Source organism: Salvelinus fontinalis, chromosome 1 (genome assembly GCF_029448725.1).
Source record: "Salvelinus fontinalis isolate EN_2023a chromosome 1, ASM2944872v1, whole genome shotgun sequence".
Taxonomy (NCBI): Eukaryota; Metazoa; Chordata; class Actinopteri; order Salmoniformes; family Salmonidae; genus Salvelinus; species Salvelinus fontinalis.
In genome coordinates this window covers 36,845,984-36,872,223 of record NC_074665.1, presented here as the reverse complement: position 1 = coordinate 36,872,223, position 26,240 = coordinate 36,845,984, and the positions used below count along the sequence as shown (strand labels likewise).

Here is a 26,240-nt window from a genome sequence, read left to right as displayed (position 1 = left end):
TGCAAAGTTCTGTCATACTTTCCAGGTCTATGCCCAAACAGTTCGAACTTCTAATTTTAAAAATTAATCTCTCCAGAAATAAGTCTCTCACTGTTGCCGCCTGCTACTGACCCCCCTCAGCTCCCAGCTGTGCCCTGGACACCATCTGTGAATTGATCGCTCCCCATCTAGCTTCAGAGTTTGTTCTGTTAGGTGACCTAAACTGGGATATGCTTAACACCCCGGCAGTCCTACAATCTAAGCTTGATGCCCTCAATCTCACTCAAATCATCAAGGAACCCACCAGGTACAACCCTAAATCCGTAAACATGGGCACGCTAATAGACATTATCCTGACCAACTTGCCCTCCAAATACACCTCTGCTGTCTTCAATCAAGATCTCAGCGATCACTGCCTCATTGCCTGTATCCGCCACGGGTCCGCGGCCAAACGACCACCCCTCATCACTGTCAAACGCTCCCTAAAACACTTCTGCGAGCAGGCCTTTCTAATCGACCTGGCCCGGGTACCCTGGAAGGATATTGACCTCATCCCGTCAGTTGAGGATGCCTGGTCATTCTTTAAAAGTTACTTCCTCGCCATATTAGACAAGCATGCTCCGTTCAAAAAATGCAGAACCAAGAACAGATATAGCCCTTGGTTCACTCCAGACCTGACTGCCCTCGACCAGCACAAAAACATCCTGTGGCGAACTGCAATAGCATCGAAGAGCCCCCGCGATATGCAACTGTTCAGGGAAGTCAGGAACCAATACACGCAGTCAGTCAGGAAAGCAAAGGCCAGCTTTTTCAAGCAGAAATTTGCATCCTGTAGCTCTAACTCCAAAAAGTTCTGGGATACTGTAAAGTCCATGGAAAACAAGAGCACCTCCTCCCAGCTGCCCACTTCACTGAGGCTAGGTAACACGGTCACCACTGATAAGTCCGTGATAATCGAAAACTTCAACAAACATTTCTCAACGGCTGGCCATGCCTTCCCCCTGGCGACTCCAACCTTGGCCAACAGCCCCGCCCCCCCCCCCCCCCCCCCCGCTGCTACTCGCCCAAGCCTCCCCAGCTTCTCCTTTACCCATATCCAGATAGCAGATGTTCTGAAAGAGCTGGAAAACCTGGACCCATACAAATCAGCTGGGCTTGACAATCTGGACCCCCTATTTCTGAAACTGTCCGCCGCCATTGTCGCACCCCCTATTACCAGCCTGTTCAACCTCTCCTTCGTATCATCTGAGATCCCCAAGGATTGGAAAGCTGCCGCGGTCATCCCCCTCTTCAAAGGGGGAGACACCCTGGACCCAAACTGTTACAGACCTATATCCATCCTGCCCTGCCTATCTAAGGTCTTCGAAAGCCAAGTCAACAAACAGATCACTGACCATCTCGAATCCCACCGTACCTTCTCCGCTGTGCAATCCGCTTTCCGAGCCGGTCACGGGTGCACCTCAGCCACGCTCAAGGTACTAAATGATGTCATAACCGCCATCGATAAAAGACATTACTGTGCAGCCGTCTTCATCGACCTGGCCAAGGCTTTCGACTCTGTCAATCACCATATTCTTATCGGCAGACTCAGTAGCCTCGGTTTTTCTAATGACTGCCTTGCCTGGTTCACCAACTACTTTGCAGACAGAGTTCAGTGTGTCAAATCGGAGGGCATGTTGTCCGGTCCTCTGGCAGTCTCTATGGGGGTACCACAGGGTTCAATTCTCGGGCCGACTCTTTTCTCTGTATACATCAATGATGTTGCTCTTGCTGCGGGCGATTCCCTGATCCACCTCTATGCAGACGACACCATTCTGTATACTCCCGGCCCTTCCTTGGACACTGTGCTATCTAACCTCCAAACGAGCTTCAATGCCATACAACACTCCTTCCGTGGCCTCCAACTGCTCTTAAACGCTAGTAAAACCAAATGCATGCTTTTCAACCGTTCGCTGCCTGCACCCGCACGCCCGACTAGCATCACCACCCTGGACGGTTCCGACCTAGAATATGTGGACATCTATAAGTACCTAGGTGTCTGGCTAGACTGTCTGGCTAGCAAACTCTCCTTCCAGACTCATATCAAACATCTCCAATCCAAAATCAAATCTAGAGTCGGCTTTCTATTCCGCAACAAAGCCTCCTTCACTCACGCCGCCAAACTTACCCTAGTAAAACTGACTATCCTACCGATCCTCGACTTCGGCGATGTCATCTACAAAATAGCTTCCAATACTCTACTCAGCAAACTGGATGCAGTTTTTTACAGTGCCATCCGTTTTGTTACTAAAGCACCTTATACGACCCACCACTGCGACCTGTATGCCCTAGTCGGCTGGCCCTCGCTACATGTTCGTCGTCAGACCCACTGGCTCCAGGTCATCTACAAGGCTATGCTAGGTAAAGTGCTGCCTTATCTCAGTTCACTGGTCACGATGGCTACACCCACCCGTAGCACGCGCTCCAGCAGGTGTATCTCACTGATCATCCCTAAAGCCAAAACCTCATTTGGACGCCTTTCCTTCCAGTTCTCTGCTGCCTGCGACTGGAACGAATTGCAAAAATCTCTGAAGTTGGAGACTTTTATCTCCCTCAACAACTTTAAAAATCTGCTATCCGAGCAGCTAACCGATCGCTGCAGCTGTACATAGTCCATCTGTAAACTACCCACCCAATTTACCTACCTCACCCCCATACTGCTTTTATTTATTTACTTTTCTGCTCTTTTGCACACCAGTATCTCTTCTTGCACATGATCATCTGACGATTTATCACTCCAGTGTTAATCTGCTAAATTGTAATTACTCGATTTATTGCCTACCTCATGCCTTTTGCACACATTGTATATAGATTCTCTTTTTTTTTCTACCATGTTATTGACTTGTTTATTGTTTACTCCATGTGTAACTCTGTGTTGTTGTCTGTTCACACTGCTATGCTTTATCTTGGCCAGGTCGCAGTTGCAAATGAGAACTTGTTCTCAACTAGCCTACCTGGTTAAATAAAGGTGAAATAAAAAAAATAAAAAAAAGAGAGGGAGAGCGAGAGGGAGAGAGGGAGAGCGAGAGGGAGAGAGGGAGAGCGAGAGGGAGAGAGGGAGAGGGAGAGGGAGAGAGGGAGAGCGAGAGGGAGAGAGGGAGAGCGAGAGGTAGAGAGGGAGAGCGAGAGGTAGAGAGGGAGAGCGAGAGGTAGAGAGGGAGAGCGAGAGGTAGAGAGGGAGAGCGAGAGGTAGAGAGGGAGAGCGAGAGGTAGAGAGGGAGAGCGAGAGGTAGAGAGGGAGAGCGAGAGGTAGAGAGGGAGAGCGAGAGGTAGAGAGGGAGAGCGAGAGGGAGAGCGAGAGGGAGAGCGAGAGGGAGAGCGAGAGGGAGAGCGAGAGGGAGAGCGAGAGGGAGAGCGAGAGGGAGAGGGAGAGCGAGAGGGAGAGCTGGAGAGGTAGAGAGGGAGAGCTGGAGAGGTAGAGAGGGAGAGCGAGAGGTAGAGAGGGAGAGCGAGAGGTAGAGAGGGAGAGCGAGAGGTAGAGAGGGAGAGCGAGAGGGAGAGCGAGAGGTAGAGAGGGAGAGCGAGAGGTAGAGAGGGAGAGCGAGAGGTAGAGAGGGAGAGCGAGAGGTAGAGAGCGAGAGGTAGAGAGGTAGAGAGCGAGAGGTAGAGAGGGAGAGCGAGAGGTAGAGAGCGAGAGGTAGAGAGCGAGAGGTAGAGAGCGAGAGGTAGAGAGCGAGAGGTAGAGAGCGAGAGGTAGAGAGCGAGAGGTAGAGAGCGAGAGGTAGAGAGCGAGAGGTAGAGAGCGAGAGGTAGAGAGCGAGAGGTAGAGAGCGAGAGGTAGAGAGCGAGAGGTAGAGAGCGAGAGGTAGAGAGCGAGAGGTAGAGAGCGAGAGGTAGAGAGCGAGAGGTAGAGAGCGAGAGGTAGAGAGCGAGAGGTAGAGAGCGAGAGGTAGAGAGCGAGAGGTAGAGAGCGAGAGGTAGAGAGCGAGAGGTAGAGAGCGAGAGGTAGAGAGCGAGAGGTAGAGAGCGAGAGGTAGAGAGCGAGAGGTAGAGAGCGAGAGGTAGAGAGCGAGAGGTAGAGAGCGAGAGGTAGAGAGCGAGAGGTAGAGAGCGAGAGGTAGAGAGCGAGAGGTAGAGAGCGAGAGGTAGAGAGCGAGAGGTAGAGAGCGAGAGGTAGAGAGCGAGAGGTAGAGAGCGAGAGGTAGAGAGCGAGAGGTAGAGAGCGAGAGGTAGAGAGGTAGAGAGCGAGAGGTAGAGAGCGAGAGGTAGAGAGGTAGAGAGCGAGAGGTAGAGAGCGAGAGGTAGAGAGCGAGAGGTAGAGAGCGAGAGGTAGAGAGCGAGAGGTAGAGAGCGAGAGGTAGAGAGCGAGAGGTAGAGAGCGAGAGGTAGAGAGCGAGAGGTAGAGAGCGAGAGGTAGAGAGCGAGAGGTAGAGAGCGAGAGGTAGAGAGCGAGAGGTAGAGAGGGAGAGGTAGAGAGGGAGAGGTAGAGAGCGAGAGGTAGAGAGGGAGAGCGAGAGGTAGAGAGGGAGAGCGAGAGGTAGAGAGGGAGAGCGAGAGGTAGAGAGGGAGAGCGAGAGGTAGAGAGGGAGAGCGAGAGGTAGAGAGGGAGAGCGAGAGGTAGAGAGGTAGAGAGGTAGAGAGCGAGAGGTAGAGAGCGAGAGGTAGAGAGCGAGAGGTAGAGAGGGAGAGGTAGAGAGGGAGAGGTAGAGAGGGAGAGGGAGAGGTAGAGAGGGAGAGGGAGAGGTAGAGAGGGAGAGCGAGAGGTAGAGAGGGAGAGGTAGAGAGGGAGAGCGAGAGGTAGAGAGGGAGAGCGAGAGGTAGAGAGGGAGAGCGAGAGGTAGAGAGGGAGAGCGAGAGGTAGAGAGGGAGAGCGAGAGGTAGAGCGAGAGGTAGAGCGAGAGGGAGAGCGAGAGGTAGAGCGAGAGGGAGAGCGAGAGGTAGAGCGAGAGGTAGAGAGGGAGAGCGAGAGGTAGAGCGAGAGGTAGAGAGGGAGAGCGAGAGGGAGAGCGAGAGGTAGAGCGAGAGGTAGAGAGGGAGAGCGAGAGGTAGAGCGAGAGGTAGAGAGGGAGAGCGAGAGGTAGAGCGAGAGGTAGAGAGGGAGAGCGAGAGGTAGAGCGAGAGGTAGAGAGGGAGAGCGAGAGGTAGAGCGAGAGGTAGAGAGGGAGAGCGAGAGGTAGAGCGAGAGGTAGAGAGGGAGAGCGAGAGGTAGAGCGAGAGGTAGAGAGGGAGAGCGAGAGGTAGAGAGGGAGAGCGAGAGGTAGAGAGGGAGAGCGAGAGGTAGAGAGGGAGAGCGAGAGGTAGAGAGGGAGAGCGAGAGGTAGAGAGGGAGAGCGAGAGGTAGAGAGGGAGAGCGAGAGGTAGAGAGGGAGAGCGAGAGGTAGAGAGGGAGAGCGAGAGGTAGAGAGGGAGAGCGAGAGGTAGAGAGGGAGAGCGAGAGGTAGAGAGGGAGAGCGAGAGGTAGAGAGGGAGAGCGAGAGGTAGAGAGGGAGAGCGAGAGGTAGAGAGGGAGAGCGAGAGGTAGAGAGGGAGAGCGAGAGGTAGAGAGGGAGAGCGAGAGGTAGAGAGGGAGAGCGAGAGGTAGAGAGGGAGAGCGAGAGGTAGAGAGGGAGAGCGAGAGGTAGAGAGGGAGAGCGAGAGGTAGAGAGGGAGAGCGAGAGGTAGAGAGGGAGAGCGAGAGGTAGAGAGGGAGAGCGAGAGGTAGAGGTAGAGGTAGAGGTAGAGGGAGAGGTAGAGGTAGAGGTAGAGGTAGAGGGAGAGGTAGAGAGGGAGAGCGAGAGGTAGAGCGAGAGGTAGAGCGAGAGGTAGAGCGAGAGGGAGAGCGAGAGGTAGAGCGAGAGGTAGAGCGAGAGGGAGAGCGAGAGGTAGAGCGAGAGGTAGAGAGGGAGAGCGAGAGGTAGAGCGAGAGGTAGAGAGGGAGAGCGAGAGGTAGAGCGAGAGGTAGAGAGGGAGAGCGAGAGGTAGAGCGAGAGGTAGAGAGGGAGAGCGAGAGGTAGAGCGAGAGGTAGAGAGGGAGAGCGAGAGGTAGAGCGAGAGGTAGAGAGGGAGAGCGAGAGGTAGAGCGAGAGGTAGAGAGGGAGAGCGAGAGGTAGAGAGGGAGAGCGAGAGGGAGAGCGAGAGGTAGAGCGAGAGGGAGAGCGAGAGGTAGAGCGAGAGGTAGAGAGGGAGAGCGAGAGGTAGAGAGGGAGAGCGAGAGGTAGAGAGGGAGAGCGAGAGGTAGAGAGGGAGAGCGAGAGGTAGAGAGGGAGAGCGAGAGGTAGAGAGGGAGAGCGAGAGGTAGAGAGGGAGAGCGAGAGGTAGAGAGGGAGAGCGAGAGGTAGAGAGGGAGAGCGAGAGGTAGAGAGGGAGAGCGAGAGGTAGAGAGGGAGAGCGAGAGGTAGAGAGGGAGAGCGAGAGGTAGAGAGGGAGAGCGAGAGGTAGAGAGGGAGAGCGAGAGGTAGAGAGGGAGAGCGAGAGGTAGAGGTAGAGGTAGAGGGAGAGGGAGAGGGAGAGGGAGAGGGAGAGGGAGAGGGAGAGGTAGAGGGAGAGGGAGAGGTAGAGGTAGAGGTAGAGGGAGAGGTAGAGGTAGAGGTAGAGGTAGAGGTAGAGGTAGAGGTAGAGGTAGAGGTAGAGGTAGAGGTAGAGAGGTAGAGGTAGAGAGGTAGAGGTAGAGAGGTAGAGGTAGAGAGGTAGAGGTAGAGAGGTAGAGGTAGAGAGGGGGAGAGGGGGAGGTGTGTAGGAAGGGGGCAGAGAGAGAGAGGGGTAGGGGGAGAGAGGTCATAAGGGGCGTTCCTTCTTGCTGACAAGCTCTCTGACCTCACTCGGGGAGTGGCTACTTAATGTGCAAAGGACATGATTAGAAGTTTTCTCTTATGACTCCTAAAATCACATTACTAGGACATCTTCTTTGTGCATGACACAAGTAATTTTCCCAACAATTGTTTAAAGACCGATTATTTAACTTATTATCTGTATCACAATTCCAGGGGGTCAGAAGTTACATACACTAAGTTGACTGTGTCTTTAAACAGCTTGGACAAGTCCAGAAAATTATGTCATGACTTTAGAAGCTTCTGATAGGCTAATTGACACCATTTGAGTCAATTGGAGGTGTACCTGTATGTATTTCAAGGCCTACCTTCAAACTCAGTGCCTCTTTGCTTGACATCATGGGAAAATCAAAAGAAATCAGCCAAGACCTCTGAAAAAAAAATTGTAGACCTCCACAAGTCTGGTTCATCCTTGGGAGCAATTTCCAAACGCCTGAAGGTACCACGTTCATCTGTACAAACAATAGTACGCAAGTATAAACACCATGGGACCACGCAGCTGTCATACCGCTCAAGGAGACACGTTCTGTCTCCCTAGAGATGAACGTACTTTGGTGCGAAAAGTGCAAATCAATCCCAGAACAACAGCAAAGGACCTTGTGAAGATGCTGGAGGAAACAGGTACAAAAGTATCTATATCCACAGTAAAACGAGTCCTATATCAACATAACCTGAAAGGCCGCTCAGCAAGGAAGAAGCCTCTGCTCCAAAACCGCCATAAAAAAGCTAGACTACGGTTTGCAACTGCACATTGGGACAAAGATCGTACATTTTGGAGAAATGTCCTCTGGTCTGATGAAACAAAAATAGAACTGTTTGGCCATAATGACCATCGTTATGTTTGGAGGATGAAAGGGGAGGCTTGCAAGCCGAAGAACACCATCCCAACCGTGAAGCACGGGGGTGGCAGCATCATGTTGTGGGGGTGCTTTGCTGCAGGAGGGACTGGTGCACTTCACAAAATAGATGGCTGCATGAGGTAGGAAAATTATGTGGCTATATTGAAGCAACATCTCAAGACATCAGTCAGGAAGTTAAAGCTTGGTCGCAAACGGGTCTTCCAAATGGACAATGACCCCAAGCATACTTCCAAAGTTGTGGCATAATGGTTTATGGACAACAAAGTCAAGGTATTGGAGTGGCCATCACAAAGCCCTGACCTCAATCCTATAGAACATTTGTGTGCAGAACTGAAAAAAGTGTGCGAGGAAGGTGGCCTACAAACCTGACTCAGTTACACCAGCTCTGTCAGGAGGAATGGGCCAAAATTCACCCAACTTATTGTGGGAAGCTTGTGGAAGGCTACCCGAAACGTTTTCCCCAAGTTAAACAATTTAAAGGAAATGTTACCAAATACTAATTGCGTATGTAAACTTCTGACCCACTGTCAATGTAATGAAATAAATAAAAGCTGAAATAAATAATTCTCTCTACTATTATTCTGACATTTCACATTCTTAAAATAAAGTGTTGATCCTAACTGACCTAAGACAGGGAATTTTTACTAGGATTAAATGTCAGGAATTGTGAAAAACTGAGTTTAAATGTTTTTGGCTAAGGTGTTTGTAAACTTCTGACTTCAACTGTACATTTAATACTGTATTGACATTTGTGTTTGCAAAACAACATATAAATACAGATATGTGTTTGTCCCTCTCAGGTACTGGGCAAGGACCACCCAGATGTTGCCAAGCAGCTGAACAACCTGGCCCTGCTGTGTCAGAACCAGGGCAAGTACGGAGAGGTGGAGTACTACTACTGCCGCGCCCTGGAGATCTACGAGTGCAGACTTGGTCCCGACGACCCCAACGTGGCAAAGACAAAGAACAACCTGGTGAGTACTACTGGGCAACACCTGGGTGGTGTTCATTAGGCACCAAACGTTTATTCTATTGTGTGTCCCAATGAGCACAGCCCTGCTTTCATACTAACTCACTCTGTGGGGAATGTCCTATTTCTGAAGGGTCTGTGTTGTGTTCAGAACAGAATTATCTACGTGTAGTGGGTCACACACACACACACACACACATGCTTGTGAGAATAGCTACTGTGTCTTGTGTCCATCGTCATTCACCTATAAAAAAACACCCACATAAGCCATGTGTGGATTAGTTTGAACTTGCATGTTTGGTTAGTCAGGATTTCTGTGTCACTACGTTTAGTTCAAAATGAAATACAATTGTATTTGTCACATGCGCTGAATACAACAGCTGTAGACTTTACCGTGAAATACTTACGAACCCTTTGCCAACAATGCAAAGTAAAAAAAATAAGAACAGTTTTCAAGAAAGGAAATATTAACACAAGTAACATAATGAGACTATATACAAGGAGTACCGGTACCGAGTCAATGTGCAGGGTTACGAGGTAGTTGAGCTAATATGTGCAATCAGGATAAATAATAAACTGAGGTGCAGCAGCGTTTTTGAGGTGTGTGTGTGTGTGTGTCTCAGCATATGTAGTGAATGTGTTGGCGTGTCCGTGTAGTGTGTGGGTAGAGTCCAGTGAGTGTGCAAGAGTGTCAGTGCAAATAAAAAGGTGGTCAATGCAAATAGTTAAGGGAGCCAGCAGTCTTATGGCTTGGGGGTAGAAACTGTTCAGGAGCCTTTTGATCCCAGACTTGGTGCTCCGGTATCGCTTGCCATGCGGTAGCAGAGAGAACAGTCTATGGGTGCGTTTGCTATCTACTCCGATTTCAGAGCACTCTCGTCTGAGTGTGCCAGAGCGCGGAATAACTGATGAATTTGAGAATGCTCAACACCCGTTGATTATGGCCTATGTCAGTAAATGTCGGGCAAATAAGCTTAATTCAATTGTTGCCAGCAGCACAGTTACAGTCACCAACGCTCTGGATAACATGAAAACAGCCTAACCAGCTCTGCTAGGGTGAGTAAAATGGTCAGAGTGAAGTGTTCTCTCATTTGTGTTTGGAAGTGGCTAGCAAGGTAGCCAACGTTAGCCAGTTTGCTTGGGTGCCTGACTGCCGTTGTGAGGTCGGTACGCTTGGATCAACCCTACTCCTCAGCCAGAGCGTCCAGTGTGCGCTCTGAATGTACCGAGAGCGACGCAATCTGAATTTACGAATGGACAATCTGACAACGCTCTGAATTTACGAACACCCAGAGCGCACACTCTGGCACTCCAGATTTGAATCTACAAACACACCCTAAATGACTTGGGTTGCTGGAGTCTGATCATTTTAAAGGCCTTTCTCTGACACCGCCTGGTATAGAGGTAGCGCCTTACGGTCGGAGGCCAAGCTGTTGCCATTCCAAGCGGTGATGCAGCCAGTCTTGATGATTTCAATGGTTGCAGCTGTAGAACTTTTTGAGGATCTGAGGGCTCATGCCAAATCTTTTCAGTCTCCTGAGGGGGAAGAGGTGTTGTCGTGCCCTCTTCACTACAGCCCTGTCAATGTGAATGGCAGCTTGTTCGGCCCTCCGTTTCCTGTATTCCACGATCAGCTCCTTTGTCTTGATGAGGTTGTTGTCCCGGCACCATACTGCCAGGTCTCTGACCTCCTCCTTATAGGCTGTCTCGTTGTCGGGGATCATGGCTACTACCGTCATGTCGTCTGCAAACTTATTGATGGTGTTGGAGTCGTGCGCGGCCAAGCAGTCGTAGGTGAACAGGGAATACAGGTGGGAACTAAGCACGCAACCCTGAGGGGCCCCTGTGTTGTTGTCTACCCTCACCACCTGGGGGCGGCCCGTCAGGAAGTGGAAGTCCAGGATCCACTTGCAGAGGGTAGGCAACACCTATGGTGTTGGAACGCTGAGCTGAACAGTATTCTCATGTAGGTGTTCCTTTTGTCTAGGTGGGAAGGGGCAGTCTGGAGAGACTGCGAGAGAGCGCTTTGTATGCGTATCTGTGTGTGGAGTAATGGTGATGTAGAGTTCTGTTCCTGTAGGAGTAGCTTGTAATTACAGTTGTGTAACCTTCTTGACAATGTTTGCTCAGAGTATTGATTTAAAAGAATAACGTCACCTTGACTCTTCACATTCACCTGTGAAGTTTCAAAGTTAGGATTATGGAAGACACAGCATTTTCATTCAGGATGAACCGTCTATATTGGTACTCGGAGACAATAAACCAATGTGATTTTCCACTCCTGTAGAGTTCGCTTCACATTCACAGCATGATTAACGCTGATTGGCGTTACCTTTGCTTTGCAGTTAATTGTGCTTGCCTCTCCACAAGCAGGGAAACGTCTCAATTAGTGTTTAAAAGCATTCTACTAGTCCACTGGGCTTTGCTTTGTCTATTTGTCTATTCGCCGCCAGTTTCCAGAGTCTTGTAGCTTGTCTCGTCCACCCACTCAAATCATGGGATTGAGGGGCTGTATTGAGACCCCGAGGCAGGCGCGGTGGTGCTATATGGTGCCCCTGAACTACACTGGAGAAATATTTTGATGGATGGATTGGACAAGTTCTTTTAGGAAACTCGGTGTGATTTGATACAACATTGATAAGCACTTTTTTTTTAATATCTTCTCTCTTTTCTCTAAAGGCATCCTGCCTTCTCAAACAGGGCAAATACAAGGAGGCTGAGATTCTGTATAAAGAGATTCTGACCCATGCCCACGAGAAAGCGTTTGGATCTGTTGATGGTAAGAACAGTACAGTACCATGCTTTTCAATAAAGCTCTCACCTCAGAGGGGTAATATGGTTTTATATAATCATAATATGAGGAGGACTGGTGGAGGTGGCAGGGTGGGGTTCTCTTAGAAAGTACATTAGAGATGTCATGTCTTTAAAGATGTTATCATCTTTCTTCTCGATTCGCCTCTTGTCTTACCCCAGCGAGCAAGGCCACTGATGGACACAGGGTTAAAAAATGGACAGTGTTCTAAACAGGGCGCTGTTCGTTCGTCAAGGCACGACTCGCTCACCAGTCAGACAGAGGATGAGAGAATTTTCTGAAGAAAATAAAAAGGCTTTTTCCTGGTTTAACAGATTAACTTTCCTTGCTCTTATTCCTTTGGGATAAACTCAGGGGATTTGATATCCTCCTTTAGAATGTCACATTGGTACAATTTATTTTTAATGAGTGCCACTTGTGCCAAGTGGGAGCACTCAAGCTGACTAAACTCCGAGTTTGGTTGGTTCTCAAAATTTCCTTGAAGCTTTTTCATGAATTGAGACAAGGCAGGTCTTTTCTTTCTGTTGGTCGCCTGAAGTTTAGACAGAGAAGTTGCGGTTTACCAATTTTACAATGCGAATTATATGATCTTTTCAATCAACTGTTCTCTGTCGTGGGTGATGTTGGCTTTCGCCGACTGGTCGAGCAACGGTACACACTACCAAGTGCGTTACCAAGTGCACAGTAATAGCGTCACTGCTATTAGCTTCACCACTGACATTTGGACCAGTAATATCAGCCTCATGAGCATGCTGAGTCTGACAGCACAGTGGGTCGTAGAGGATTTCGTACTGAGGAAAGTCATATTTCATGCTCATGAATGTAATGGTTGTCATACCGCTGCTGCCATTTCAATGTCATCTGGGAACATGTTTGAAACTTGGAAACATGAACACACTAGCTAGCTCCATTTGAACCACTGACTTGAGAAATAAGCTCATCAACTGCGCCCGCAGCAGACGTGATACCCTCTGTCATGGCATTGAAACTCCTGCTCAACAAAACTGCCGACAGACCGTGGGGTTAAAACTTGCAAAAGTAGTCTACTAGAGACTGTGAACAAGCAATTCGGTGGCATTCTCTCTGAGCCTCTTTACTGTGTTGCCACCATGCTCGACGCTAAGTACAAGGACAGCTACTTCGATGCAGACAAGAAACAGGGTTTATGTGAAATGTTACAGACATAGCTGGACAAGATGAAGATGGACACTGTGACAGTGCGCACCGAAGAAGAGGACCCATGACAGAAGAGGCCATGGACAGACAGAGCTGAGACTTCACTGCTTGACATGTATAATGAAATCCTGGTAGAGAATGAGACGACTGAACAACGAAACAGCACAGCAAGTACGTGAAAGAAATAGGTTTTGATTATGTTTTACTGGTAATGGGTACATACGTAAATGCCAACAAAATAACTTGTTGGTGTGTGTGTGTAACTAGGCAAGTCAGCTAAGAACAAATTCTTATTTACAAAGACGGCCTACCCCAGCCAAACCCGGACGACGCTGGGCCAATTGTACGCTGCCCTATAGGACTCCCAATCACGGCTGGATGTGATACTGCCTGAATTCAAACCAGGGATGTAGTGAAGCCTCTTGCACTGAGATGCAGTGCCTTAGACCGCTGCATCCATGTGTGTGTGTGTGTTAACTATTTAACGGTACTAGAATGCTTAAAAGGCCACTAAAATTGTAGATATCGGTTATCGGTATCATTTTTGGGGGGGCCAGGAAAATATAGAATATCGGTATCTGCTTAAAATGTCATCGGTGCATCACTAGTTGTTGATCATTTCTAGACTTTTTTTCAAGTCTTGCCATTGATCTTCAAGCAGATTTAAGTCAAAACTGGAACTCGGTCACTCAGGAACATTTAGTGTCTTCTGGTAAGCAACTCAAGTGTAGATTTGGCCTTGTGTTTTAGGTTCTTGTTCTGCTGAAAGGTGAATTCATCTTCCAGTGTCAGGTGGAAAGCAGACTGAACTAAGTTTTCTTCTAGGATTTTGCCTCTGCTTAGCGCGGTTGTTTTTTTTTTATCCTGAAAAACTCCCCAGTCCTTCACATTCCCATAATATGATGCAGTCACCACTATGCTTGAAAATACGGAGATTGGTACTGTCATGACGTTGCCCTCTTTGGGTACCATCCCCCTCTCTCTCCGTCTCCTACACTCAGGCTGCTGCGACCTCAGGTCGTAAATTCCTAGAGAAGATCCTGCCTCATGGCCAGACAGTGTCGAGAGAGTGAGTTTTCATAGAGAGAACAAAGGAATTTCTTCCACCTCACAGAATGGGTGGTCCGAACAGTATTTATGTTCTGGAGAATGTATAAAAGATCGGTGAAGAATCCAGCTACGAACTGGTCCGTTTGGTACAATTTTGTGAAACTCATGAGACAATACAGCCACATTACCATAACGCTGTTTATACAATAGCCAAGGGCCAAGACGAGACCAGCTTACCTCAATTACGAGATGGCTAAAGGTTGCAGACCAGCTTATCACGAGAGGGCCAAGGTTTGAGTAGAGACCATAAACCTGAGTATAAGCTAAGGTTTGAGTAGATTGCGGAATCTTTTAACCATACCACGTGGTTAAACTCTTAGACAATCGATACCGACAGAATAAGAACAAGTCTGATATAAATTACTAGTCTGCAGCTAGGATTTCGGTATCATTGAACGCGAAGACCGACAACTGCCGAAACATCAATTCTATAACGACATGAATGAATGTCACTCTGAACTATCCAGTCTAACCACGACAGAGAGAGGGCGGACAAACTCCAAAGAATTTTTGATAAAGATTAATCTTCAGTTTAATGATACCAAAGACACGACAGTACTCAGTAATGTAATGTCTTGGATTTGCCCCAAACATAACACTTTGTATTCAAGACAAAAAGTGAATTGCTGAGCCACATTTTTTGCAGTATTACTTTAGTGCCTTGTCGCAAACAAGATGCATGTTTTGGAATATTTTTATTCTGTACAAGCTTCCGTCTTTTCACTGTCAATTAGTTTAGTATTATGGAGTAACTCAAATGTTGTTGATCCATCCTCCGTGTTCTCCTATCGCAGCCATTAAACTCTTAACTGTTTTATTGTCACCATTGGGCTCATGGTGAAATTCCTGATTTGGTTTCCTTCCTTTCCAGCAACTGAGTTAGGAAGGACAGCTGTGTCTTTGTAGTGACTAAATGTATTGATACACTATCTAAAGTGTAATTAATTAATAACTTCACCATGTTCAAAGGGATATTCAATGTCTGCTTGAATTTTTTTTTTTTATCTACCAATAGGTGCCCTTTGTGAGGCATTGGAAAACCTCCCTGGTCTTTGTGGTTGAATCTGTGTTTGAAATTCACTGCTCAACTCAGGGACCTTAAAGATAATTGTATGTGTGGGGTACTGATATGAGGTAGTCATTCAAAAATCATGTTAAACACGATTATTGCACACAGAGTGAGTCCATGCAACTTATTATGTGACTTGTTTAAGCACATTTTAACCCAGACCATGTTTTGGCTTGCCATATCAAAGGGGTTGAATACTTATTGACTCAAAACATTTCAACTTCTAAAAACATAATTATGCTTATGGAGTATAGGCCATTGACACACAATCTCAATTTAATCAATGTTAAATTCAGGCTGCAACGCAACAAAATATGGAAAATGTCAAGGGGTGTGAATACTTTTTGAAGGCATTTGGAGTATTCAGACCCCTTGACTTTTTCCATATTTTGTTACGTTACTGCCTTATTCTAAAATGGATTAAATAAAACAAATGTGTCATCAATCTACATGCAATACCTCATAATGACAAAGCAAAAACAGTTTTATAGAAATGTAAGCAAATGTATTAAAATAAAAAAACAGATACCTTGTTTCCATAAGTATTCAGACCCTTTGCTATGAGACTTGAAATTGAGATCAGGGTGCATCCTGTTTCCATTTATTATCCTTGAGATGTTTCTACAACTTGATTGGAGTCCAGCTGTAGTAAATTCAATTGATTGGACATGATTTGGAAAGGCACACACCTGTCTATATAAGTTCCCACAGTTGACAGTGCATGTCAGAGCAAAAACAAAGCCATGAGGTCGAAGGTACTATCTGTACTGCTCCGTGACAGGATTATGTCGAAGCACAGATCTGGGGAAGGGTACCAAAAAATGTCTGCAGCATTGAAGGTCCTCAAGAACACCGTGGCATCATTCTTAAATGGAAGAAGTTTGGAACCACCAATACTTTTCCTAGAGCTGGCTGCCCGGCCAAACTGAGCAATCAAGGGAGAAGGGCCTTGGTCAGGGAGTTGACCAAGAACCCGATGGTCACTCTGACAGAGCTCCAGAGTTCCTCTGTGGAGATGGGAAAACCTTCCAGAAGGACAACCATCTCTGCAGCACTCCGCCAATCAGGCCTTTATGATAGAGTGGCCAGACGGAAGCCACTCCTCAGTAAAAGGCACATAACAGCCCGCTTGGAGTTTGCCAAAAGGCACCTAAAGGACTCTGACCATGAGAAACAACATTCTCTGGTCTGATGAAACCAAGATTGATCTATTTGGCCTGAAATCCAAGCATCACGTCTGGAGGAAACCTGGCACCATCCCTACGGTGAAGCATGGTGGTGGCAGCATCATGTTGTGGGGATGTTTTTCAGCGGCAGGGACTGGGAGACTAGTCAGGATTGAGGGAAAGATGAAAGGAGGAAAGTACAGAGAGATCCTTAATGAAAACCTGCTCCATAGCACTCAGGACCTCAGACTGGAGTGAAGTTTCATCTTCCAACAGGACAACGACCCTAAGAACACAGCCAAGTCAATGAAGAAGTGGCTGAATGTCCTTGAGTAGCACACCCAGAGCCCGGACTTGAACCCAATGGAACATCTCTGGAGAGACTTGAAGATAGCTGTGCAGCGACGCTCCCCATCCAACCTGACAGAGCTTGAGAGGATCTGCAGAGAAGAATGGGAGAAACTCTCCAAATACAGGTATGCCAAGCTTGTAGCGTCATACCCAAGAAGACTCAAGGCTGTAATCGCTGCCAAAGGTGCTTCAACAAAGTACTGAGTAAAGGGTCTGAATATTTATGCATATGTGATATTTCTGTTTTTATTTTTTAATAAATGTGCAAAAATTTATATAAACCTGTTATTGCTTTCTCATTTTAGAGTATTTTGGGTAGATGTTATATTTTTTAAATTTAAATCCATTTTCGAATAAGGCTGTAGCATAACAGAATGTGGAGGAAGTCAACTGGTCTGAATTCTTTCCGAATGCACTCTGCCAGGTCAGGCTGACCACAAACAATCTTTTTACAGAACACTCCTGTTTCATTTTTGCAGCTGAGAACAAAATCATCGGGATGCACGGTGAAGAGAGGGAGGAGATGAGCAAGGTGGGTTGTGTGTATTTACCTATGTTCTCATGTATCCTTAAGGCCATACTAGGTGGAGCTCTGTAACACATCTGTATACCAGTCGGAATGTAGTAGTTCCTGTCTGAAGTTCCACTCTCATAATTGACCACTCTCCATCTCTCTTTAATTACTTCCAGGGCAGGCACAGAGACAACACCCCGTACGGCGAGTATGGAGGCCGGTATAGGACCTGCAAAGTCAGCAGGTGAACCACGAGTTGTGCTGACGTAGAGACAAAGCATTGGTCAGTCATTAGTGTGGCCCCTATTCAAATTGACATTATGACACTTAGATTATGTGTTTCAAAGGCTTCAGGATATTAGGCCAATTGAATGGTGCCAATTACGCATGGAGCTATTTAAAGAGATTCATCAAGTTCTTTCAAAATATTTTACCCTGAAATATTATCCACATCAGTCCTTGCAGCAAAAATAGAGAACCTGTTCAATATCGTTGAACAAGACATGGCCTCTGTTTAAAACCATTTGTGCCTGCTGTTATCCGTGTGAGTGACCACTCACTCAGTGACAATTGCTGTGTCTGTCTACCCGCAGCCCTACAGTGAACACCACTCTGAGAAACCTGGGGGCTTTGTACTGCCGACAGGGCAAGCTGGAGGTCGCAGAGACCCTGGATGAGCGTGCCGTGAGTTCACGCAAGCAGGTACATATACAGTGAGCTCCTTAAAGTATTGGGACAGTGAATTTTGTTGTTTTGGCTCTGTACTCCAGCACTTTGGATTTGAAATGTTTCAATCACTATGGAGTTGTAGACTGTCAGCTTTAGTATTTTCATCCATATCGGGTGAACCGTTTTGAAATAACAGCATTTTTTTGTACATATTCCCCCCATTTTAGGGGACCAAAAGTATTTGGACACATTCACTTATGTGTATTAAAGTAGTAAAAGGTTAAGTATTTGGTCCCATATTCAGAGGTCCAATACGCAATGACTACAAGCTTGTGACTACAAATGTTAAATGCATTTTCTGTTTGTTTTGGTTGTGTTTGAGATTATTTTGTGCCCAATAGAAATGAATGGTAAATTATATATTGCCAAATAAGAATAAAATATGTTTCTAAACACTTCTACATTAATGTGGATGCTACCATGATTACAGATCATCTTAAATTAATCGTAGATAATGATGGGTGAGAAAGTTAACGGCATAAATATCACACCCTCCCAAAAAATGCTAACCTCCCCTGTTATTGTAATGGTGAGAGGTTAGAATGTATTGGGTATGATATTTGTGCGTCTAACTTTTGAATGAATGAATCTCATGAGTCCTGTTTCCTTTCTCTACCTTGCTTTGGATGCAGAGCAACATAGTAAGTGGTTTTAAGTCTAATAGGTAGTCTCACTAGAGTCTCCATCCACTAGAGTGTCCCTCCTAACATCACTCCCATGTAACTGTCATTGTAGTGTCCATGTCTCTGTGGTGGCTTCCTATTGCATTCATTGTCTCCATGCTCCAGCAAATGTCTCAACAGAGGCAGTGGAACAAAACATATAAACATAATATAATTCCACAGCCTCTATGTACTAGAACAGTAGTATTCAAAGTCTGGGTTGTGACAACAACTTGAGTACAGATTATTCATATTTATTTTGATAAGAAATGATGGTTACTTGTTGATGTAAAAATATACAAACTGATTTGGGGTGGGGTTGCAAGAAATTCTTGGGGGAAAAAGGGGTCCCTGCTGAAAAAGTTTGAATACTGCTGTACTAGAATATATCCGGACTTCAGATATGTTTGTGCTGCCTTGCCAACGCCTGTGATCAACATGACAATGACCATAACAGTTGGGTATACATCCCTAGAATTCACTAGCTCGTGACATCTTCAAGGTTAGTAGTCTCTCAAGGGCGTGTGCTTGTTTGTGTCTGTCTGCTTGCTCGTGTATGTGTGCACTTGTCCTTCCCCCAGACCATAGACCCCATCCACCAGATGCGTGTGGTGGAGATCTTAAATGATGGCGAGGGGGACAGGGAGAGACGGAGGATTAGGGACAGCCTGTCCAGCGTTAAGTGCGAGAGCGGCTCCGAGACCGGCGAAAAAGTGAGTGTGGAGTGGAATGGGGTGAGTACAAATCCACTTCAATTTATTCAGTCCCCTAAACTCCAGTGACCTTAGTGATGGACATAGCAGTCATACAGACTACACTGCTGAGCTAATGGTCTGGTACAGTAGGACACCTGCCCTAATCCTCAACATTGCACAATCCGTTCTCACTATCCCTTGCTGTTTCTAACATGGTTGTGTACTGTTAGGTTCTTATTTTTCAGAGTAAATAACTCACGGCCACTAGAGAAACTTAACCAAGTTGAATTCTTCCCAAAAGGTTGTTGCAGTTGTAATTCAGCCAAAAAATGTTCTCACCATCACAAGTATATATTCCCCACTTCGGACACTCCTCTCTAATCCTTACATCGTATGGTTCCACAGGAAGAGGGTAACAGGATAATATAACAAGTATTTCTCCCTTCAGGGGATCTGACCTGACCTCAACCCCCCCCCCCCCCCTTCTCCTAATCCACAGATGTCCTCTCATATCACCTATCGCACTCCCGTGACTCTCTCCCGTCCACCCAGGGCATTCCACATCCACTCTGTCTTTCTACAGATCTCACTCCTTTATATACTATGCGTCTGATCTATCATGTCTTTAATATCACGATGTTCAAAGTTTAGCCCGAATCCAACAGTACCAATTCTCTGCACTTTTTCCAAAGTGTGTACTTGCAAACCTGTACATGGATTTACAAGGATTGTTGTGAAAGTATTAGCTGGAGGGAGTTGTCACCATCGTTAAAACCATGAGAGGGAGGGTACTCACACCTGGAGCGCACATTTCGTGTGATGCATGAAACATTTGGACGCTGACAGAGTCATCAGTACTAAAGTATGTGTGCAAGGAAATTAAGGCTGTTCACTCCTGGATCTGGAGCAGCATCTATAAGAAATTGTTTTCCAGTTAGCTATACTGTATCAGTCCACCAGCTCTGTATTAGTGCCCTGTCATCACTAAAGTGTCAGCTGGAAATGCTTTTTGAAAAGGCAAAAAGCTGATCGAATGTCCCGGCATACCCTGTTGTGTAACGTCTTTTCATTTAAATACTGGCTTTGTATGTCTTCCATTTTTTTTGGTGGTGCTTGTATATTATAATTTCTCGTTTTAATGTCTGAGAGTTGTTAAATGTCGCTGAGGTCGCTTGTTAAAGAAGAGAGACACAAATGACACAGGTTCACTCTGGGGCATCTTGTAAAGGCAGAATCCTCTTTTTTTTCAGAATTCACAAGGCACTACTGTTTGGCCTGTTACCTTAATGACGCCTAGCTAATGTGTCAATCTGATAGATCACAGCTTAGTATAGTCACTCACCATTGTTTGGGGTCAGTTCCATTTCAATGCAGTCAATTCAGGAAGTTGACTGAATTGAAATGGAATTTACCCCAAACCTGGTTCGAAGTCTTTAAAATGCCAAGCGACAGTGAAATGTACCTCAGTCAGACGCTGGCTGTTTGTCCCTTTTAGGACATCTGGACTGGTAATGCTGGCATGAGTTTTTCTCCCATTCTCTCCTCTGCGAGCCGTATGGGAGGGAGAGATTAATTTACTGCATTTAATGGGCTTTTACAGCCCATGCTAGTCAGGCAACAGATCTGCTGCAGTGGGAGCGCTGCCGATAAGCCATGACTAAAACAGTGAGGGATAGTGAGAAGGGATTTTGTTGGCTGCGTCCCAAATGGTTACTGTGACCCTATGGGCCTTGGTCAAAAGTAGTGCACTATATAGGGAAATAAAGTGCTATTTGGGACTCATTTGGGACGCACGCAACTGATCCTTCCAAGAGATACCCAGACTGTGCCTCATCTCACTAACGCACCCAGCCACCTCTTGCTACCCCCCTCCCACTCCAAACACACATGTTCCGCCACTGCTAGCCTGCGAGGCTCACCTTTTAACACGGGACATGCCATGTCAAACAGTCTGTTATATCTGGAGTTTTTCTCCTGTCTTATCCGGTGTCCTGTGTGAATTTAAGTATGCTCTCTCTTTCTCTCTCTCGGAGGACCTGAGCCCTAGGACCATGCCTCAGGACTACCTGGCATGATGACTCCTTGCTGTCCCCAGTCCACCTGGCCGTGCTGCTGCTCCAGTTTTAACTGCTCTGCCTGCGGCTATGGAACCCTGACCTGTTCACTGTGATTACTATTATTTCACCATGCTGGTCATTTATGAACATTTGAACATCTTGGCCATAATCTCCACCCGGCACAGCCAGAAGAGGACTGTCCACCCCTCATAGCCTGGTTCCTCTCTAGGTTTCTTCCTAGGTTTTGGCCTTTCTAGGGAGTTTTTCCTAGTCACCTTGCTTCTACACCTGCATTGCTTACTGTTTGGGGTTTTAGGCTGGATTTCTGCACAGCACTTTGATATATCATCTGATGTAAGAAGGGCTATATAAATAAAATTGATTTGATATTCAGTTGGTTTGAAATGCAGACCACCCATTAACCACCGCCGTGCTTTGGCTGATTCATGTGTCCTCATATCTTTGAGGTTATTTTATGTTCTTATAATCCTTTTCTTGATCTTTTAAAGAAAGGTACAGTGTGTATTTGTTAAATTGTGTATGATGGCAAAACATTTTTTTTTAGCTTGCTATCAAGAGTTTGAACACAATTATTCTGATAAAAAAAGATTTAACATTTGCCAAAATCCAGTCTCCTATAGGAATTGTGTGTACCTAGTACCATATGATCAGACCTTTCACATAGGCCCAGAAGCAGAGCTTAGTGTTCTCGCCCATATGGGTGCGAGGCATAGCCAGGAGCCCATCCTGTACGTAAAATCTTACTCCGTATGGGCACACGATACCTGATTTCGAACATGTACAGAGAATATAGCTTTTTAATATCATTTTTATCTACTATGATGAACACAAGATTGTATTAGGCTACAAAAATTCTTACTTGCAGTTCCAAAGCAAGTCCTGAACTATTTAGCTACGCATAACATATACTGTAGCTATATAGCATAACCATGCATTAAATAATACGCACAGACAAATGTCAAAATTGTATCACAAATAGCATTGAAATTTGAATCTGCAGTAGGGTGGAACGGCACCACTGGCTGCCCCACGATTATGGATCAGCTACTCTTCCTGGGGTCCAGCAAAATTAAGGCAGTTTATACAGTTTTAGAACATTACAATACATTCACAACACACTGTGTGCCCTCAGGCCCCTACTCCACCAATACCACATATCTACAGTACTAAATCCATGAGAATGTGTAGTGCGTATGTTATTTTGTGTGTGTGTGTATGCATGTGTCTGTGCCAATGTTTGTTGCTTCACAGTCCCCGCTGTTCCATAAGGTGTTTTTTAATCTGTTTTTTTAAATCAAATTTGACTGCTTGCGTCAGTTACTTGATGTGGAATAGAGTTCCATGTAGTCATAGATCTATTTAGTACTGTGTGCCTCTCATAGTCTGTTCTGGACTTGGGAACTGTGAAGAGACCTCTTGTGGCATGTCTTATGGAGAATGCATGGGTGTCCGAGCTGTGTGACAGTAGTTTAGACAGACAGCTCGTTGCATTCAACATGTCAATACCTCTCATAAATAAAAGTAGTGGGCTCTCATTCTTAATTGGAAGAAGTTTGTAACCGTCACAACTCTTCCTAGAGCTGGCTGCTCGGCCAAACTGAACAATCAGGGGAGAAGGGTCTTGGTCAGGGAGGTGACCAAGAAACCAATGGTCACTCTGACAGCACTCCGGAGTTCCTCTGAGATGGGAAAACCAGAAGGACAACCATCTCTGCAGCACTCCACCAATCAGGCCTTTATGATAGAGTGGCCTGGCGGAAGCCACTCCTCAGTAAAAGGCACATGACAGTACACTTGGAGTTTGCCAAAGGGCACCTAAAGGACTCTCAGACCATGAGAAACAAGATTCTCTCGTCTGATGAAACCAAGATTGAAAGATTGGGCCTGAATGCTAGGTGTCACGTCTGGAGGAAACCTGGCACCATCCCTATGGTAAAGCATGGTAGTGTGGGGATGTTTTTCAGCAGCAGGGACTAGGAGACTAGTCAGGATTGAGGGAAAGATGAACAGAGCCAAGTACAGATAGATCCTTAATGAAAACCTGCTCCAGAGCGCTCAGACTGGGGCGAAGGTTCGCCTTCCAACAGGACAACAACCCTAAGAACACAGCCAAGACAACGCAGGGGTGGTTTCGGGGCAAGTCTCTGAATGTCCTTGAGTGGCCCAGCCAGAGCCTGGACTTGAACCCGATCGAACATCTCTGGAGAGGCCTGAAAATAACTGTGCAACGGCGCTCCTCATCCAACCTGATAGAGCTTGAGAGGATCTGCGGAGAAGAATGGGAGAAACACCCCAGATTCATGTGTGCCAATCTATTAGCGTCATACCCTAGAAGACTCGAGGCTGTAATCGCTGCCAAACGGCTTCAGGAAAGTACTGGTAAAGGATCTGAATACTTGTGTAAATGTGACATTTCAAGGGGGTTTTGTAATAAATTTGCAAAAATGTCTATCCTTTTTTTGCTTTGTCATTATGGGGTATTGTGTGTAGATTAATGAGGGGGATAAAACTAAAGAATTTTAGAATAAGGCTGTAACTTAACAAAATGTGGAAAAGGTCAAGGGGTCTAAATCCTTTCCGAATGCAATGTAACATGCAAATAAAGATCTATTCTATTTGATTTTAAGAGTAGTCAATACAGCAGTGCAGATTTGGCCAAAGGCACATCTCCGTTAGGATAACCTGAATAGGTTAAGGATTGCGTTTAGTTAGATGATGCCCCACCTCAGAGCTTTTAATCCAATGTTTTTTGTTTGTTAGTGTTTCTTTCTCTTTCCATCAGGCCTAAGCCACATCAAGATTATTGCTCCATCCTTTTCTCTCTTCTCTCCTACCACGAAATTAAAAGTTCATCCTCTACCATTCCTCGTGTCCTCGGCAAGACTGCTCCTTGATGTCACCTCTGTCCCTCTACTGACAACCGTTGGGATGTTTGGTTTCCTCTATCTTCTCTCTTTTCACTCTTTTCTTTCACTGACCCTGTCTCGTCAGAATTTTCTCTCCCTATTCCCATAACACGAAGTCATGCCTATCATACACACTCCTCTCCCTTCTAACATCCATCTGTAATATTGAGCTGTATTCCACTGTATTTAATTATGACATGATAGAAGGGGTCAGAGTTTGGAAAAACGGTTACCCGTGGGGAGCACAGTAGAAAATACCAGAATGGTATTGGACAATGGGGAATCTGTGTCTATGTGGCCTGCAACTGCTCCCGTCACCCTTAACATCTGCCCAAAACCCCAGTCTATTACCATGACAACACCTGTCCCGTCACAACATAGCTGAGGTTTGACTGTCTGCATCTCAAGTCTCCCTTCAGGATTTCACTGTTGCTTTGCGTTGGCCGCAGTCTTTATTTGTGTTGGAGTCATATACACACATACACACCCAGGACAGTAAGCAGCTGGCATGTGAAAATAGTCTGTGATCAAATACAACATTTCTTGGGAGTCTGCAGTTGACAAACTTGGTACCTGTTTTTTAGCCATAGTAGTATCTTCTTATTGAAAAATGCAGTTTTATTTGCTTCTTTTAAAGTAAGTTGAATCATTTTTTAAATGTATCCATATGCCTGAGATCAATGAACTGAGCAGTTTTAAAGAGGTATTGTAAGAAATGCTCATGACTTTGTTATATTGCATTAGGTAGGCTAACGCCGATGACTTTGAGTTGTCAAGCGCGGGGATGTAGTGGATTCAAACGTGTCCTGTGTTTATATATTTATTTTCCTTGTTTACATAACTTGTATTACTCTTGCTGTGTCTTGGCGGCTGAAGAAAGCAGGGGTGTTCTAACTTACTATACTACCGGTATGTGGCGTTACTGTATCATACAGTAACCGCTGCCTGTTTGTCTTGGTGGATTAATACACACTGCAGCATTTTCAGCCTGTGAATAATATAGCGGCTTTAATGAACCATTTTTCACAAAAGAAAACTGTCATTGCGACCTTCAAAATTACCCTGTGGCTTGTGTTCTTATTGGCTAGACTGCTCTCCCTTTTTTGACGCATAGCGTTTTACATACTGTAGGCCTACTGTTTACCATGCACAGGTTACGTTTAAAAAGGGAATAGTGTCACATGATCAAATGGTTAAACTGCTACTGTAACAAGACAACCAACATTTACATTATCAAAACATCCTCGTCCTCTGAGACCAAGGATAAGTTAGTGACTTTATATAGCCTTTGAATGATATGTTGGCGTTGAGATTGTATAGCACAAATTAGTGTTGCTGTTTGAGAACATATTAGTCATAGTATTTTTGTGTGAACACTTTAATATGTTGCCTTATGTCAGAGTTTATTACAGATGAACATTGTCCATAGTTAGTGCTCCCTCAAGGCCAACTTAAGTGTTCAACCAACTAAATTTAGTAATTTCCACATTATACTTAAGTGTATTAATGATATTCATGGCTTTGATAAGTGCTCATCACATCAGGTGTTTGAAATGTCCTTTGCATTGATTTTCCATTCCTAACCATGAAGCATACTGTTAAGAATACAAGCAACACTGACAAAAGAGGGAGGGAAACGACAATGTTCATCACGTAATTCTGACAATATTGTTGAGTTATAGTGGAATGCTGCTGGTTTATTTAACCTGTCTGTAATTGATGTTATGTAGCGTGAACTTCCGTTTCCTAGGGCAGAAGTAAACTCCATGGCAAGCACTGTCTTAGAATGGACTGCATAATATTTACCATTTATTCTTGCAGTGTGATGATTGTCGCATCAACACTTGTTAGTATTCTCAAATAAAGTTTTTCCTTTGAAGTGTCATTTCTCTCTGTACCTCTTCCAGATCATGAAAAGCTTCCACACCTGCAAGTTGGGGCGTAAAAAAAAATATAAAGTTTTATTGTGCCCTCTGCTGGCCACTTTGATATACTGCCATCTCTAATTAGAACATTCAGAAACACTTTTTGAGTTTGGATGGCCACATCAAATGTATTTCTAAAGTTATTTGTTTGAATCAGCAGGTGTCACAGGGTCAAATAATAGTCACAGTGGTTATAGAGGGTGCAACAGGTCAGCACCTCAGGAGTAAATGTCAGTTGGCTTTTCATAGCAGAGCATTCAGAGGTTGAGACAGCAGGTGCGGTAGATACTGGAGGCTGAGACGGGGGTCTCGGTACACAGTGGCCCTGTCCGGCGATACCTCCAGACAGGGCCAACCAGATGGGTATATAACCCTATTCACTTTGCCAAAGCACAGCCCCCACACCACTTGAGCGATATCACCAACTTACTACCTTGAGAAGGCTGAGGATAG

At 45.8% G+C, this 26,240-nt stretch overlaps 1 protein-coding gene across 1 annotated transcript; it reads left to right on the top strand.

Annotated features, from left to right (window-relative positions):
* The first annotated feature begins 6,847 nt into the window (after positions 1-6,847).
* Positions 6,848-25,747, top strand: LOC129857183 (kinesin light chain 1-like). Its single transcript, XM_055925235.1, has 7 exons — positions 6,848-6,856; positions 8,425-8,598; positions 11,274-11,373; positions 16,758-16,810; positions 16,969-17,036; positions 17,386-17,494; positions 18,765-25,747. The coding sequence occupies exons 1-7, from the start codon at positions 6,848-6,850 to the stop codon at positions 18,963-18,965; spliced, it is 714 nt and encodes a 237-aa protein (XP_055781210.1). The 3' UTR covers positions 18,966-25,747.
* Positions 25,748-26,240: the final 493 nt, after the last annotated feature.